General features: G+C 36.4%; 1 protein-coding gene across 1 annotated transcript in view; it reads right to left on the bottom strand.

Annotated features, from left to right (window-relative positions):
• Positions 1-14,376, bottom strand: part of FCHO2 (FCH and mu domain containing endocytic adaptor 2) — a 148,351-nt gene that overhangs the window by 85,940 nt on the left and 48,035 nt on the right. The window contains exons 4-6 of the mRNA XM_049865445.1: positions 14,038-14,179; positions 13,794-13,946; positions 74-178 (exon numbers count right to left, since the gene is read on the bottom strand). Coding sequence (XP_049721402.1) covers positions 74-178; positions 13,794-13,946; positions 14,038-14,179 — 400 coding nt within the window. The remainder of the gene's footprint in view (positions 1-73; positions 179-13,793; positions 13,947-14,037; positions 14,180-14,376) is intronic.

Raw genomic sequence — 14,376 nt, 5'->3', positions numbered from 1 at the left:
ATACAAATATGAATATCCTGTTTCTCTGACTGATAAAATCTGTATTTAGACTCAAAGCTTTAAAAATACCAACCTGAGCTGTTTCTGTCATTTTCTGTTCAAAATCGGCTTTTGCTAATGCATATTTTTCCACATACAGTTTGTAGGTATCTGTAGCTTTCTTAGATTTAACAGCTGCCTGTAACAAAACAAAAACATTCTTAACTGTACAATGACTGTTTTTCTTTCCTGATGTAAGTTAATATGAAATAAAAAATTAAAATACCTTTTTAGGGGATGAGACCTATACACAGTTCAAAGTAACAAAAGAACTAATTTTAATACCTTTTTTCAAGTCCTCCTTAGTCTTTTTGTTGTTGTTGTTATAAAAAAAAAAAATAGTCACATAATAATTAAGGAAATAAATGCTAATTCTCCCTTCTGTCTGATGGAAAGTGCTTTGAAAAGTTAAAATACTCTCATTTTATAAATTACATTAAGATTGTGTGACTACATTGTAATGGTAAAGAATTACTAAAACATGTTAAACTGTTGTGAAAAAGAAATTTCCTGACAATGTACACAAGTGTGATTACCATCCGAACACGCCTGACACTCCCTTCTGTATCTGTCAGTCTTATCTCCTCCTCCATATATTTCATTTAATGTGATCAGTGACTATAAAGCTAGTTCAAAAGTTGAGAAAAATCAGTTTTCCTCGATGTTCCCTGGTTTCCATTATGTTCCAATAAATCTATAAACCTGTTTTTAATCTTTCCCTGTTTTTTCAACTTTTCTATCTAAAAATGTTACTGTATTATTACAGTTCTAGTTTTATCAGTTACTCATTCAATAAAAATTTAATAACATATTACATATTAGGCAGTGTGAAACATAAAGATAGATTAGATAATGGATTTTTTTTTCCTCGAAGACTTTAGAAAAGAGGTAAAACCTGTAAATAAAACAGCTAGAAATTAGCAGAAAGCAAAATAGCCACAGAAGTCCAGATAAATTCTATGAAGGGAAAGGGAAAGAATTCAGGGAAGGGAAAGAATTCATCTCGTTTGTGGGTTGGGACAGACAGGTGGCTATTAGGAAGCCTGACTATCCTCAAAGGGTTGATCAGTTTGGACACAGAAAGGCTGGGGATGCACATGAAATAAATTACAGTTTAAGAAGATCAAGGAAAGAGAAACTACAGGATTTCAGGATTTAAAGCTCTCCACTTTCTAGATGAGGTATGTGATGATCTGTTAAGAGTGTAGTAGAGTAGGGGAGGCAGGGTTGGAAGCTTAAGAAGAATGAAAAGTTTGAAACAGTGGTTGTAGAGGATGTAACAGGGAATGACTAAAAGAACTTTAAGTGCCACTGAGAGCCAAGTAAAGCTGGAGAACAAAATCCGTAGCAGAGGAAATCAGTACCAATATATAATTATCTCCAGGCGTGTTCAGCAGTCTATGAACAAGAATCAGAAAAAGACAGCTGAGTTTACCCAAAGGTTTGGGATTGGCAAGAGATTCATCAATTGTACTCTCTAAAAAATGCAACATTGCAGTATTTCTAAAATATAAGTATATTATATGCTTTCCTGCCTTTATTTTTTTTATCACGCCCAACAAATTTTATTAAAAATCATGGCTACAGAGTTTACTCCATAAAACCTCTCCAAAGTTATGCTGTTGTCCTTGATTGTTTTTTATGTTGTTGAGAATATATACAACAAAATCAAAAACCAAGTCAAGTTTCTATACGTGCACTTCAACCATGTCTAAATACAGAATACTGGATGTCACTTATCTTCTACTGCAAAGAAAATTAGTTTTAGAGCCAGAAGAAACTGGATTCAAATTCTGAATCTACCATGTACTACCCATTTGACCTTGTCTTTGAGCTTTATCTCTCATTCCTACAACGAGAATACCACTTATGTTTAAGGGCTCTGGTAGTGATGAAATGTAATTATGTAAAATGCTTGGGGCAGGGTCTGGCATATAGTAAGTCTACAAAATCAATACTACCTGCTATTATTATACCTTCTAGCAAAGAATATCATCAGAACACCTATCACTGTATTTTTGCTGTAACATAAAGATACATCTAGGAATTACTGAGTTGTACTACGCTGTATTTGTCCTTAGTAAACAGCCAAAACCTGTAATGATTTTCTAGTTTGCTCATGGATTTTTTAACGTTGTTTCCGTTTGACATCATAAAGCAATATACATCTTGGCCCTCTTCAAACACGTAACAATTGGATGAGATGGATATTTAGCATTTACTGCACACTTTCAGAGGAAGCTCAGACAACCGAGTTTGCTGGAATTTATTTTAAAACAATTCTAATCAGCTGGTTACCTGGGTTTCCTTTTGGATCTTTTATGCTTCAGTTTCTTCTTCCAACTACCTAAATTTTGAGTCTATAAAGAGTGGTCAGCAACCTACATTTCACATAGTGATTTTTAATGACACATCCTAGCAAAATTATGTAGTCCCACTGCTAGCCCCTTCTTTGCCTGTTCCTCATCCTAATACCTACACTTTTTTCTCTGCTGCCTATTAAGTTATCGCCTAATAATTTATGTGTCAGCTTTTGATAAAGTCACAAGGTGTAATCGCTCCTAGAAATATTTGTGATTTGAAAGGAAACTTGTAAAACTGGTACATTCCAAAGAAATATAGCTATAATGATATCTATTATTTTAAAAGTAATTTACTTCATGGAATCTTTCCTGTATTGCTTATAGGCTCTGTACAAAATAAGATACCTCCCCTCCTCAACTTATCATTCAGCCCTCTCTCTAACCTCTTATTCTCCACTATTCAATGTCTTGGCTCCCTAACAAGAAGGAAGCTTCTTGGAGACAGAAGGTGATAAGTACTTATTCTTTAATAATCTTCACAGCATCTAGCATGATATAGGCACATGGTAAGAACTAAAATATTTATTTACTACTGCATGCAAATTATCACTTCATAATAAAACGTTAAATCAGAAAAATATTTGAATAATTTTAAAAGGCAAGAATCATTCTATAGTTTTCATTTAAAATAAACTCTTGAATTAATTTCTATTATACAATGAACAGGAAAAATTCAAATAATATTTTGTTGTAATGTTTATTTTGCAAACAAATATATATGCTGTGCTGTGGATGATACAATGATGATTTCTCACCCACAAGGAACATATAATCTAACAGAAATAAAGATGACTCCCTGGAGGAACATTACTCCTTACAGAAGACCTATATGTCTAGAATGTAAACAAACTAATTATTTCACAACATTATTTATCACACCTAAAATTATAGGGCTTTTTTTTTAAGAGGTAGCAGGAAGTTCCTGAAGCATCAGTTTCTTTTCCTATATTCAAATAGTCTCTAGAATTCTAACTAGTGCTGCTACTTCAAATCTTTAGTGGGTAAAGGGGGTTAGAAATATTGATTTGAACATTTTTAACCAGCATATTTTCAAAGCTTTCTTTTTTTCCTCCACAATATTTTCACCATAAATCTTGGTCTTGGCCATTCAACTCAGCATACATATATATTCATTATTTCTGACCATAAAATTATTGCCATCTCAAAGGCTAAGAACTGAATCTAACTAAGAACTGTGAGCAGCTAAGTCTTTTGGAACATACTTTCTGATACCAGAAAATGGTGTAAATTTTTACTTCCCTTGTTTGGAATCATGAAGGAAGAAAGTACCCTTTTTAAATTCTATTTTTTATATCAGTTCTCATTCTTGAAAGATAATATGCCAGAATCTTAAAGAAATTACCTATCAACTTTAAGGTGCACCTTAGAGAATGGACAAAAGCCCTTATTAGTAAAGACACAAAATTAAAAAAAAAAAATTGTTTCATAAGGTGTTTTAAGTAATACCAAAAACAGATTTAAAGAAAAGGTATCATATAAAAGAATGTAGACTGGAAGGCACTATGCTGAGTGAAATTAGTCAGTCGCAAAAGGTCAAATATTGTATGAGACCCCTACTGTAAGAACTCAAAAAAAGGTTTAAACACAGAAGAAAACATTCTTTGATGGTTACGAGGGTGGGGACGGAGGAAGGGCGTATTCACTAACTAGATAACTCACCCAGCGACCCTACAGGAACTAGGTAGTGGACAAGAATTATTTTAGGTGAAGGGAAGGACAAAATACAATTCAGGGTAAGTCAGTACAACTGGACTGAACCAAAAGCTAAGACATTTCCTGAACACAACCAAACACTTCCAGGGACAGAGTAGCAGGGGCGGGGTCTGGGGACCATGGTTTCAGGGACATCTAAGTCAACTGTCATAACAAAGTTTATTAAGAAAATGTTCTGCATCCCACTTTGGTGAGCGGCCTCTGGGGTCTTAAAAGCTAGCAAGCAGCCATCTAAGATGCATCAATTCGTCCCAACCCACCTGGAGCAAACGAGAATGAAGAACACCAAAGACACCCAAGACATAAGGAAAATATGAGCCCAAGGGACAGAAAATGCCACATAAACCAGAGACCCCATCGGCCTGAGACCAGAAGAACTAGATGGTGCCGGACTACCACCAATGACTGAAAGGTAACACAACAGAGAGTCCCTGATGAAGCAGGAGAAAAGTGGCGTGCAGAACTCAAATTCTAGTAAAAAGACCAGGCTTAACGGTGTGAGTGGGACTGGAGGGCCCCCGGACTCTCTGTTAGCCCAAAACTAAAACCATTCCCAAAGCCCACTCTTTAGACAAAAATTAGACTGGACTGTAAGACATAAAATGACACTGGTAAGGAGTATGCTTCTTAGCTCAAGTAAATACGTGAGGTTCAGTGGGCAACTCCTGTCTGGAGGTGAGATGAGAAGGCAGAGGGGGACAAGAGACGGTTGAATGGATACAGGAAATACAGGGTGGAGAGGAGGAGTGTGCTGTTGCATTACAGGGAGAGCAACTATGGTCACATAACAATATGTGTGTTAAGTTTTTGTATCAGCAACTGCCTTGAATTATAAATTTCCACTTAATGCATGATTAAAAAAAAAGAATGTAGCGGCAATTTTAGAACTGTATTGGGAACATCTTTATTTTTTGAAAGCAAGAAACATCCCTTACGGGAAGTAAATACACAACAGTGCTATATTAAATAAGTCAAAGCAACTTCGTAAATAGCATATATGCTTAGTAACTGGTGTGGATCCTTAGGGTAAAATTATAGAAACTGAATGCCCTGGTGTAGTCACAAACTTGACCACTTTTGTAAAGACATTATTAAAAGGGAAGTTGAAACACTGGTTCTTAAGTGAGAAAATTATGCTTTAAAAGCAACAGATACATTTCTTCTCATAAATAAAAGACTGGCTTGAACATATTACCTACTGATAACAAAACAAATTCTACATTTTACTCACTTCCTTAGCATTATAAATTTATTGATATAATACCAGAAATGTTTTTAAGTGCCTATAATTTTTATAGTAACAGGCTGTTAAGCAAATATATACATTAAAATAAGTACTTAGTCACAGTCCACAAAAGTGAACACCTAGTAAATAGTGTTTTATAAACAGAAAGGTTTATGAGCAAGGTTGAGAACCATACTATGTTATAAAAAAAGTTATAATACCTATAAATATTTATGTTTTGAAGTTCATCAAAGGAGAAATGGTTCAAAGATCTAGGTCTAAAATAAATGACATTCATGTTAACAAAAAGCTTCTCATTATAGACAAAAATTATTTATTTATTTAAACCTGAGATAGAATATATTACAAATCAGGGCACCCACTCACATATCTAGCATCACAAGTAAAGTGCCATTTCTGATCAAATTAATTAGAAAGCAGCACCACTTCCTCTAAGCTGACCACCTTGCCACAGCAAGACAAGTGGAACACAAGCTGGATTTCAGCTACCAACTCAGAACTCTTGGATACAACCACATGTTACAGCCCTGCTCAGTATGTTAATCAAAAAGAAATCCTTTAATTTCATCTATTTTCTTACCTTACATTAAAACCTTTTCTACTTTATATCAAAGACTCAAATGATCATTTCTTTAAATGTAATCCCTAGTCACTATATATTTTTCAAGTAGTCACTACATATTAGGCATTATGCTAAGCCCAGTAGGGTTCACAAAAAAGAGACAGCGATGTTTAACCCAGCAGGGCTTTAACCCTCTGGAAAGTTTCAACTAACTCTTTGATGGTAGGCTTTTGCGTGAATGATATGGAAACCATAACCAATTAATTCACTGTGTGAATTTGTCAGGTTTTTTTTTTTTTTTTTTTTTTTAGGTACTATAAATTGTTCCTATGGTTCACATTTTTAAAAGTAATTTATTTTATTTTTAAGTATAGTCAGCTTTATACTACATTTACTTTTTAATTTTTTGGAAAATATTAAACATTACATATACAAAAACGGCCCTATGTTCTTACCAGTTCCATTCCCCTCACTCCCTCCCCAAAAGTAATTCCCATCCAGTGTTCAGTATTTACCTTCTCCATACATGTTCTAAAACTTCTAATACCTATTTCTGGAGCCCTGGTGGTGTAGTAGTTAAGAGCTCAGCTACTGACCAAAAGGTCAGCAGTTCGAATCCACCAGCCGTTCCCTGGAAACTATTCTATTCTGTCCTATAGGGTTGCTATGAGTCAGAATCGACTCGATTGCAACGGGTTTTATTTATTTTCTTTACTATGCTTTAGATGAAGGTTTACAGAGCAAATTAGTTTCTCATAATACACGTATTGTTTTGTGATATTCGCTGCCAACCCCATGGCATGTCAACGCTCTTCCTTTTTCAACCTTTGGTTCCCTGTTGCCAGCTTTCCTGTCCCCTCCTGGCTTCTCATCCCTGCCCCTGAGCTGGTGTGCCCATTTAGTCTTGTTTTATTTTATGGGCCTGTGTAATCTTTGGCTGAAGGGTGGACCTCAGGAATGACTTCAGTACTGAGTTAAAAGGGTGTCCAGGGGCCATGCTCTAAGAATTTCTCCAGTTTCTGGCAGACTAGTAAGTCTGATCTTTTTTTGTGAGTTAGAATTTTGTGAGTTACGTTTTTCTCCAGCTCCGTCTGGGACCCTCTATTGTGATCCCTGTCAGAGTAGTCAGTGGTGGTAGCCAGGCACCATCTAGTTGTGCTGGACTCAGTCTGGTGGAGGCTGTCACACTCGTGCTCCATTAGTTCTTTGAACTAATCTTTCCCTTGCATCTTTGGTTTTCTTCATTCTTCCTTGCTCCAGATGGGGTGGGACCAGTGGAGTATCTAAGATGGCCACTCACAAGTTTTTAAGACCCCAAATGCTACTCACCAGAGCAGAATGTAGAACATTTTCTTTATAAACTATGTTATGCCAATTGAGCTAGATGTCATGGTCCCCAGCCCTCAGCCCAGTAATTCAGTCCGTGAGGGACTTTTTAAAAAAAATACCTATTTCCACTACCAATCTATTTGTTGTACTGTAGTGGCTTATGTGTTGCTATAATGCTGGAAGCTACTGGTATTTCAAAAACTAGCAGGGTCGCCCATGGTGGACAGGTTTCAACAAAGCTTCCAGACTAGGACAGACTAGGAAGAAAGGCCTAAAAATCTACTTCCAAAGATTGGCCAATAAAAACCGTATGGATCACAACAGAACAATGTCCATCTTGCTTGCTTTGGACATGTCATCGAGAGGGATCAACCGCTGGAGGAGAACATCATGTTTGGTGAAGAAGAGGGATAATGAGGGCAAGCGAGGCCCTCAGTGAGACGGACTGGCGCACCAGTGGCAACAATGGACTTCAACGTGTCGGTGATCATGAGGATGACGTAGAACCAAGCAACATTTCATTTTATTATACATAAGGTCACCATGAAATAAGTCAGAATCTACTCAATAGTAGCTATCTATAAAAAAAAAAAACTATTTACTGATTAAACAGCATTTTTTTTGCAAAGACTTGAAGGTTATACAAAATTATCAAAATCTATATATGCTTATGGAACTTTGCTTTTCTTGCCCAACATTGTTTTTTTAGATTTATCCATGTTAATACATTTACCATATTTTTACACAAATAACACATGCCTTCTACATTTGCCAACTATGCCCTCCCCCACAAGAGATTTTCCATAAATGCCAATTTTTTTTTTTTAAAGCACCACTGCTATTCCATTTTTTTAAATTAACATGTTGCTATAAAAAAATTAGCAAAGCATGCTTACGAAAATACCTCGTTGGGGGAGGGCGCAGTTGGCAAACAAACGTAGAAGGAGCATGTTACTGGGTAAAAATATGGTAATTCTAGCTCAATCCTTTTTTTGGAGTTTCTATAATAGAAATCAAGTATTCACGCAAAAAGTGTAATAAACCCCCACGTACCCATCATCTAGCTTCAAGATTTCATCTATTCCTCCCCTCCAACTTTTTTTTGGCTAAACCCCGTAAACCCGTTGCCGCTGAGTTGATTCCACTTCATAGCGACCCTATAAGACAGCGTAGAACTGCCCCATATGGTTTCCAAGGAGCAGGTGGAGGATTTGAACTGCCAATCTTTTGGTTAGCAGCCAAGTTCTTAGCCACTGCACCACCAGGGCTCCTTTTTTTGACTAGTGTATTTTAAATCCCAGACCCATCATTTCACCCCATATAGTTCATTATTTGAACTGCTGTATAGTGTATCATCGTATGAAACATTCTCCTATTGCTGAACAATTAGTTTTACCTAGTATTTTTTCCAATATGACAATCTATTATTGGGGAAGTCTAATTCATTTATATGCATTATGATTATTGGTGAAGGCAGTGGTGGTCCAGTGGTAGAATTCTTACCTTCCATGCAGGAGACATGGGTTTGATTCCCAGGCTATGCACTTCCAGCACAACCACCACCTGTCTATCAGTGCAGCCTTATGTGTTGCTATGATGCTGAACAGGTTTCAGCAGAGCTTCCAGATTAAGATACACTAGGAAGAAAGGTCTGGCAATCTACTTCCAAAAATCAGTGTCATGGATTGTGTCCCCCAAAAATATCTGTCAACTTGTTTAGGCCATGATTCCCAGTATTGTGTGATTGTCCACCATTTTGTCATTTGATGAGATTTCCCTATGTGTTGTAAATTCTATCACTACGATGCAGTAAGATGGATTAGTGGCAGTTATACTGATGAGATCTACAAGATTAGAAAGTGTCTTAAGCCAATCCCTTTCGAGATATAAAAGAGAGAAGCAAGCAGAGGGACAGGGGGACCTCATACCACCAAGAAAGCAGCGTTGGGAACACAGTGTATCCTTTGGACCTGAGGTTCCTGTGCCGAGATGCTCTTAGTCCAAGGGAAGACTGATGCACCACAAGGACCTTCCTCTAGAGCCGAAAAAGAGAGAAAGCCTTCCCCTGGAGCCAATGCCCTCAAATCGGACTTCTAGCCTACTGGCCTATGAGAGAATAAACTTCTCTTTGTTAACGCTATCCACTCGTGTTATTTCTGTTAGAGCAACATGGATGACTAAGACAATCAGCTAATGAAAACCCATTGTGCATGGGGTCACCATGAGTCAGGGAGGCAGCTAACAAAAACAGTAACATGATTATTGATATACTTGGACTTATTTCTCTCAACTTATTTTGAGTTTTCCATTTATCATTCTTTTTCTTTGCTTCTTTGTTTCCTCCATCCCTCTCTTCTTTTGGATTAATAAAAAAAAATTATATCTTCTCTTCTTTTTGCCGATTTAGAAGATTTAGATTATACTTTTGTCCTTTTAGTAGTTATCCTTAAATTAACATACATACTTCACTACTGTTTTCCCATCAAATCTAGGATACCACTGATTGAAAGGAGCATCATTATCTTGTGTACCACTAAAACACAAAAATGCTGTCAACTAAACCATAGTACAATGCTTTCTTATCACTTAGAGTTTTTATCTTACACTTATTGAAAGAACTCTTTAAACTTAGAGGTAAAATATTATTCTATATCACTGCTTTGTGATGTAGACTAAAAAGCAAAGTAAGTGAAATGAATTGTTAGAGAAACCCTCAATCTTCTTCATATTCAGATTGTGATCCTTCTGAATTACTTTCATATTCAGGGATAACAGAGTTCTGTTTTTTTCCATATAGAGACTATTACTATGTGCTGAATGCATATTCATATATTTAATATACCACACAGGGGCACAGTCATGGAAACAACCTGGACAAAACCCTTGCGGGACTGAGTTACTGGGCTTAAAGGCTAAGGACCATAGTCCTGGGGGGCATCTAGGTCAATTGGCATACACAGTTCATAAAGAAACATTCCACAACCTACTTTGGTGAGTAGCATCTGGGGTCTTAAAAGCTTACAAGAGGCCATCTAAGATACAATCATTGGTTTCTTTCCATCTGAAGCAAAGGAGTGTGAAGAAAACAGAAGACTCAAGGGAACAATTAGTCCAAAGGACTAATGGACCACAGGAACCACAGTATCCACCTGCCTGAGACCAGAAGAACTAGATGGTGCCCGACTACTATTACCGACCAATTTGACCAGGAACACAACAGAAGGTCCCAGTTAGAGTGAGGTAAAAAAATGTAGAACAAAATTCAAATTCATAAAAAAAAGACCAGCTTTACTAGTCTGAGAGAGACTGGAGGAACCTCCAAGACTACAGCCCTTGCATACCCTTCTAACTTGGAACTGAAGCCATTCCCAGAGATCAACTTTCAGTCAAATAACAGACTTATGAACAATAACACAGGTGAGGAAAGTGCTCCTTAGAACAATCATCTACATTAGACCAAAAGGACAACGTATGCCCAAAAGTAAAGATGAGAAGGCAGGTAGGAGCAGGAAAACCAGACGAATGGAAACAGGGAACTCAGGATGGTGATGGGGGGAGTGCTGACACATTGCGGGGAATGCAACCTAGGTCATGGAACAATTTGTATATAAACTATTGAATGGGAAACTAATTTGTTCTGTAAACCTTCACCTAAAGCACAATTAAAAAAAAGTATTACTGATACAGCATTTTTTAAATACACTTGCTCCACTATTACCTCCAGATTTTATTCCAAGCACTAATGCATACACTTTCTTGATCTCACCAAACGGTGTCATAAAATGTTTTCAGACAACAATCAGAATTCTTACTCCTTCCTCAAATGATTCTTAAATGTTCTGTTAAGTGAAACATCAAAGAGTTGCAGTTGTCTAACCATGCCACCAGAAATAACAGCCAAGTTCATAAGGCAATGACAACTATGCCAAAATGCCACCGGACCAACAGTGATTATAGGATAGCATCAGCTGAAGATGCACTTTGATTTCAGAAATGTGAAGAAAAAAAGATACCTGGTAGCTTTTAATATTCTCTTTTTCCTGGTGTCTAGGTCTGAATTTAACTTTATTTAACTTGCTTAATTACTAAAATGTACTTTCAATCTGAGCATTCGTTAATTTCTTCAATTCTGGAAAATTCCGAACTGTTAACTTTTTAAATATTACTTGCCCACCATTCCCTCAATTTGTTCTTTCTTCTGAAAAGCATATTAGATGGATTTTGGTAACCTCTGATCTCTGTTCTATATTCTGGGTGAATTCCTTCGAATTCACTCTTTGACTATATCGAGTCTAAAGTTTGTCGTCTCTATTGTTTTGTTTTGTTTTGTTTAAACTCAGTAACTATATTTTTTTTCATTTTCAGGCTTTCCAATTAACTACTTTTCCTATCTATGAGATCTTATTTTATTCTGCTGCTTTTAATTTCTTAATCTTCTTTAATACAAGAGTTCTATTCACTTATCTCTTTGGACATCCTCAAAACACATAAATGGTTTCGTTCATCTGTTCTGTAAATTTAAATTTCATCTGGAGTGAATTCTTGTTATGGATTGAATTGTGTCCCCCCAAAATATGTGCTGTAAATCCTAAACTCTATGTCTGTGGTTATAATCCCACTTGGGAATTGGGTTGCCTTTGTTATGGTAATAAGGCAAGATTAGTGCAGAGTATGTCTTGAGTCAATCTCTTACCAAACATAAAAGGAGGAGATTAAGCAAGTAGAAATGGGGGAAGATAGATTCCAAGCCATGTGGAGATCTCCAAGGAACCAGGAAAAAGAAGTCTGAAGAGTCAAGGACTTTCCTCCAGAGCCTACACAGAGACAAAGCCTTCCCCTAAAGCCAGAACCCTAAATTTGGACTTCTAGCCTCCTAAACTGTGGAAAAATTAATTTCTGTTCTAAAGCCATCCACATTTCTGTTATAGCAGCACTAGATAACTAAGAAAATTCTCATTCCAATTGTTAAATTTATTGGTGGTCTTAATATTAGATTTTTTAGATATACTATAGAATTTTGGCAGTTTGCTCGTTCCACATGTGACAATTTTTGTTTATCGCCCCCCCTTCTCTCCCTCCCTCCATCACTACTGCTAAACAACTCCACAGAATACAATGTGTTGTTGTGTCATGCTCTACCCTTTATGCTCACCAATCCTTCTACCTAGCAGTTTTCAGATTATCTCTTGAAAACTCTCCAAGACCCCAAACTAGAATCAGTCTTATAAAGGTAGTTTTTAATTACTTCCATATAAGAATATTGGGGATACAGCCAGTGTATTCATGTACTGATTCCTGATCAGGACAATGTCTCTGTCCTTTGAACAGAGGACAACCCCCAACTTCCAAGAAAGCTTTAGACACAGTCAGTAGGCCCAAAGCCTTCTCTTATCCCTACCTATAGCTTCGAAGAGTGAGCTGAGCTCCTGGTCCCTCATCTCAAGTGGGGAACATTTGTTTACCACACAAGCCTAATTCTACTGCCCACCTTAGAACTCTGAGTCCAACAAGACTGTCAGTCAATACCTACTTCCCATTTTGGGTCTCTGTTCCACAGAGATAATGCTCTTCTTATTGGATTCTGTTATTTTGTTTTGTTCTCCCTTTGTATATTTTATTCATAATTGCTATGTCTGGAATGAAAGGTGCAAGGAGACTCTGGGTGGCACAAATGGTAAGCACTCAACTACTAACCAAAAGGCTGGCAGCTCAAACCCACTCAGAGGCACCTCAAAGGCAGGCCTGGCAATCTGCTTCTGAAAGGTCACAGCCTGGAAAGCCTTATGGAGCAGTTCTACTCTACACACACAGGACTGCCATGAGTCAGATTCAACTCGATGGTAACTAACAACAAAATATACATTTTTAAAGTTATAATCATAATATACATATAATTTGTGTTTTTTTTTACTAGATATTTCAAATACTTTAAAAAGTTTTCAAAATTATCACTCCCTATGGCTCACATTCCTAAATGAGATATACCACATTGAACAAGTGAAGGGTTGGTTTAAACTGCTTTGAAAGCGGAAAAAAACTTCCAACTAAAACACTGAGTGAGGGAAAGGGTTGTGGTTTACCACAATACTACATAAGGATTGCTCAAAGTCAGCAATGAATTTCCGACAACATACATATAAAGTTTATTTTCAAATACCTATATCTTTCTAAATATAGCAAGAACTTGCTTCAAAAAATGTTTACTTTTTTGAAGCAAGCAGGATTTCAACAATTATCTTACTATAAAAATATTCTGTAAATGTACTGTTAACATAAACATAAACATAACATAAACAAATCGTTTATATGTGTTTGCTAATCTAACTATATATACTATAACCTACTATACACAATATATTTTACAAATCTACTTCTGTGTTACTTAGGTAAGTCACTAACACTCTGAGGCACAATGTCTTCATCTTTAAAACATGATCATTCTTGAGAGTCTGTAAGAGTAAATGCAGTCTTTTATGTGGAGGCACTTTGAAACCACAGTTGTTATTTTTATCATGATTACCTTTTCAATTTCTCTTTGCGTAGCTCCTTCCTTTTTCAAACGCTCCTGTTCTACACACTTGGCATTATAATTTTCCTTGGATTTCTGGAGAGCCTGAGTTATGCTCTGAATAGTCTGGACAGCTTCCAGAGTTCCTGCAACTTCTTCTTTAGTCTGTTGGTATAAAATGATTAACCAAAATGACTGTAGTCTACAGTACTCAATATGTGACCAATCAATACTTTAGCAAGAAAAAAAGTGATACCTTTTTATGAGATTTTACTTGTTCTTCTCCATACTTCTGAATTTCCTTTATTAATTCTTGTAATTTTCTAACGAGATCCAGATGACAATTTGCTAATTTCTCTGTAGATGTCTTGAACACATCCCACATTGCTGCAAATGTTCTAGAGGAAAGGAATATGTAGGTGAATAATGGAGCCAATGGAAACAGTAATGCCATATTCAGCAATTTTAATTAGGCAAAAAATGAAGCTAAAATAAATCATGAATGAAATGACTGACAGACTGACTTTGATTTCTCAATCCTTGGTTAATTATTTAAAATATTTTTGGACCTCAGGTACATAGAAATGGGTAGACT

This window comes from Elephas maximus, chromosome 2 (assembly GCF_024166365.1).
Source record: "Elephas maximus indicus isolate mEleMax1 chromosome 2, mEleMax1 primary haplotype, whole genome shotgun sequence".
Taxonomy (NCBI): domain Eukaryota; kingdom Metazoa; phylum Chordata; class Mammalia; order Proboscidea; family Elephantidae; genus Elephas; species Elephas maximus.
This window is presented reverse-complemented; position numbering and strand designations above follow the sequence as displayed.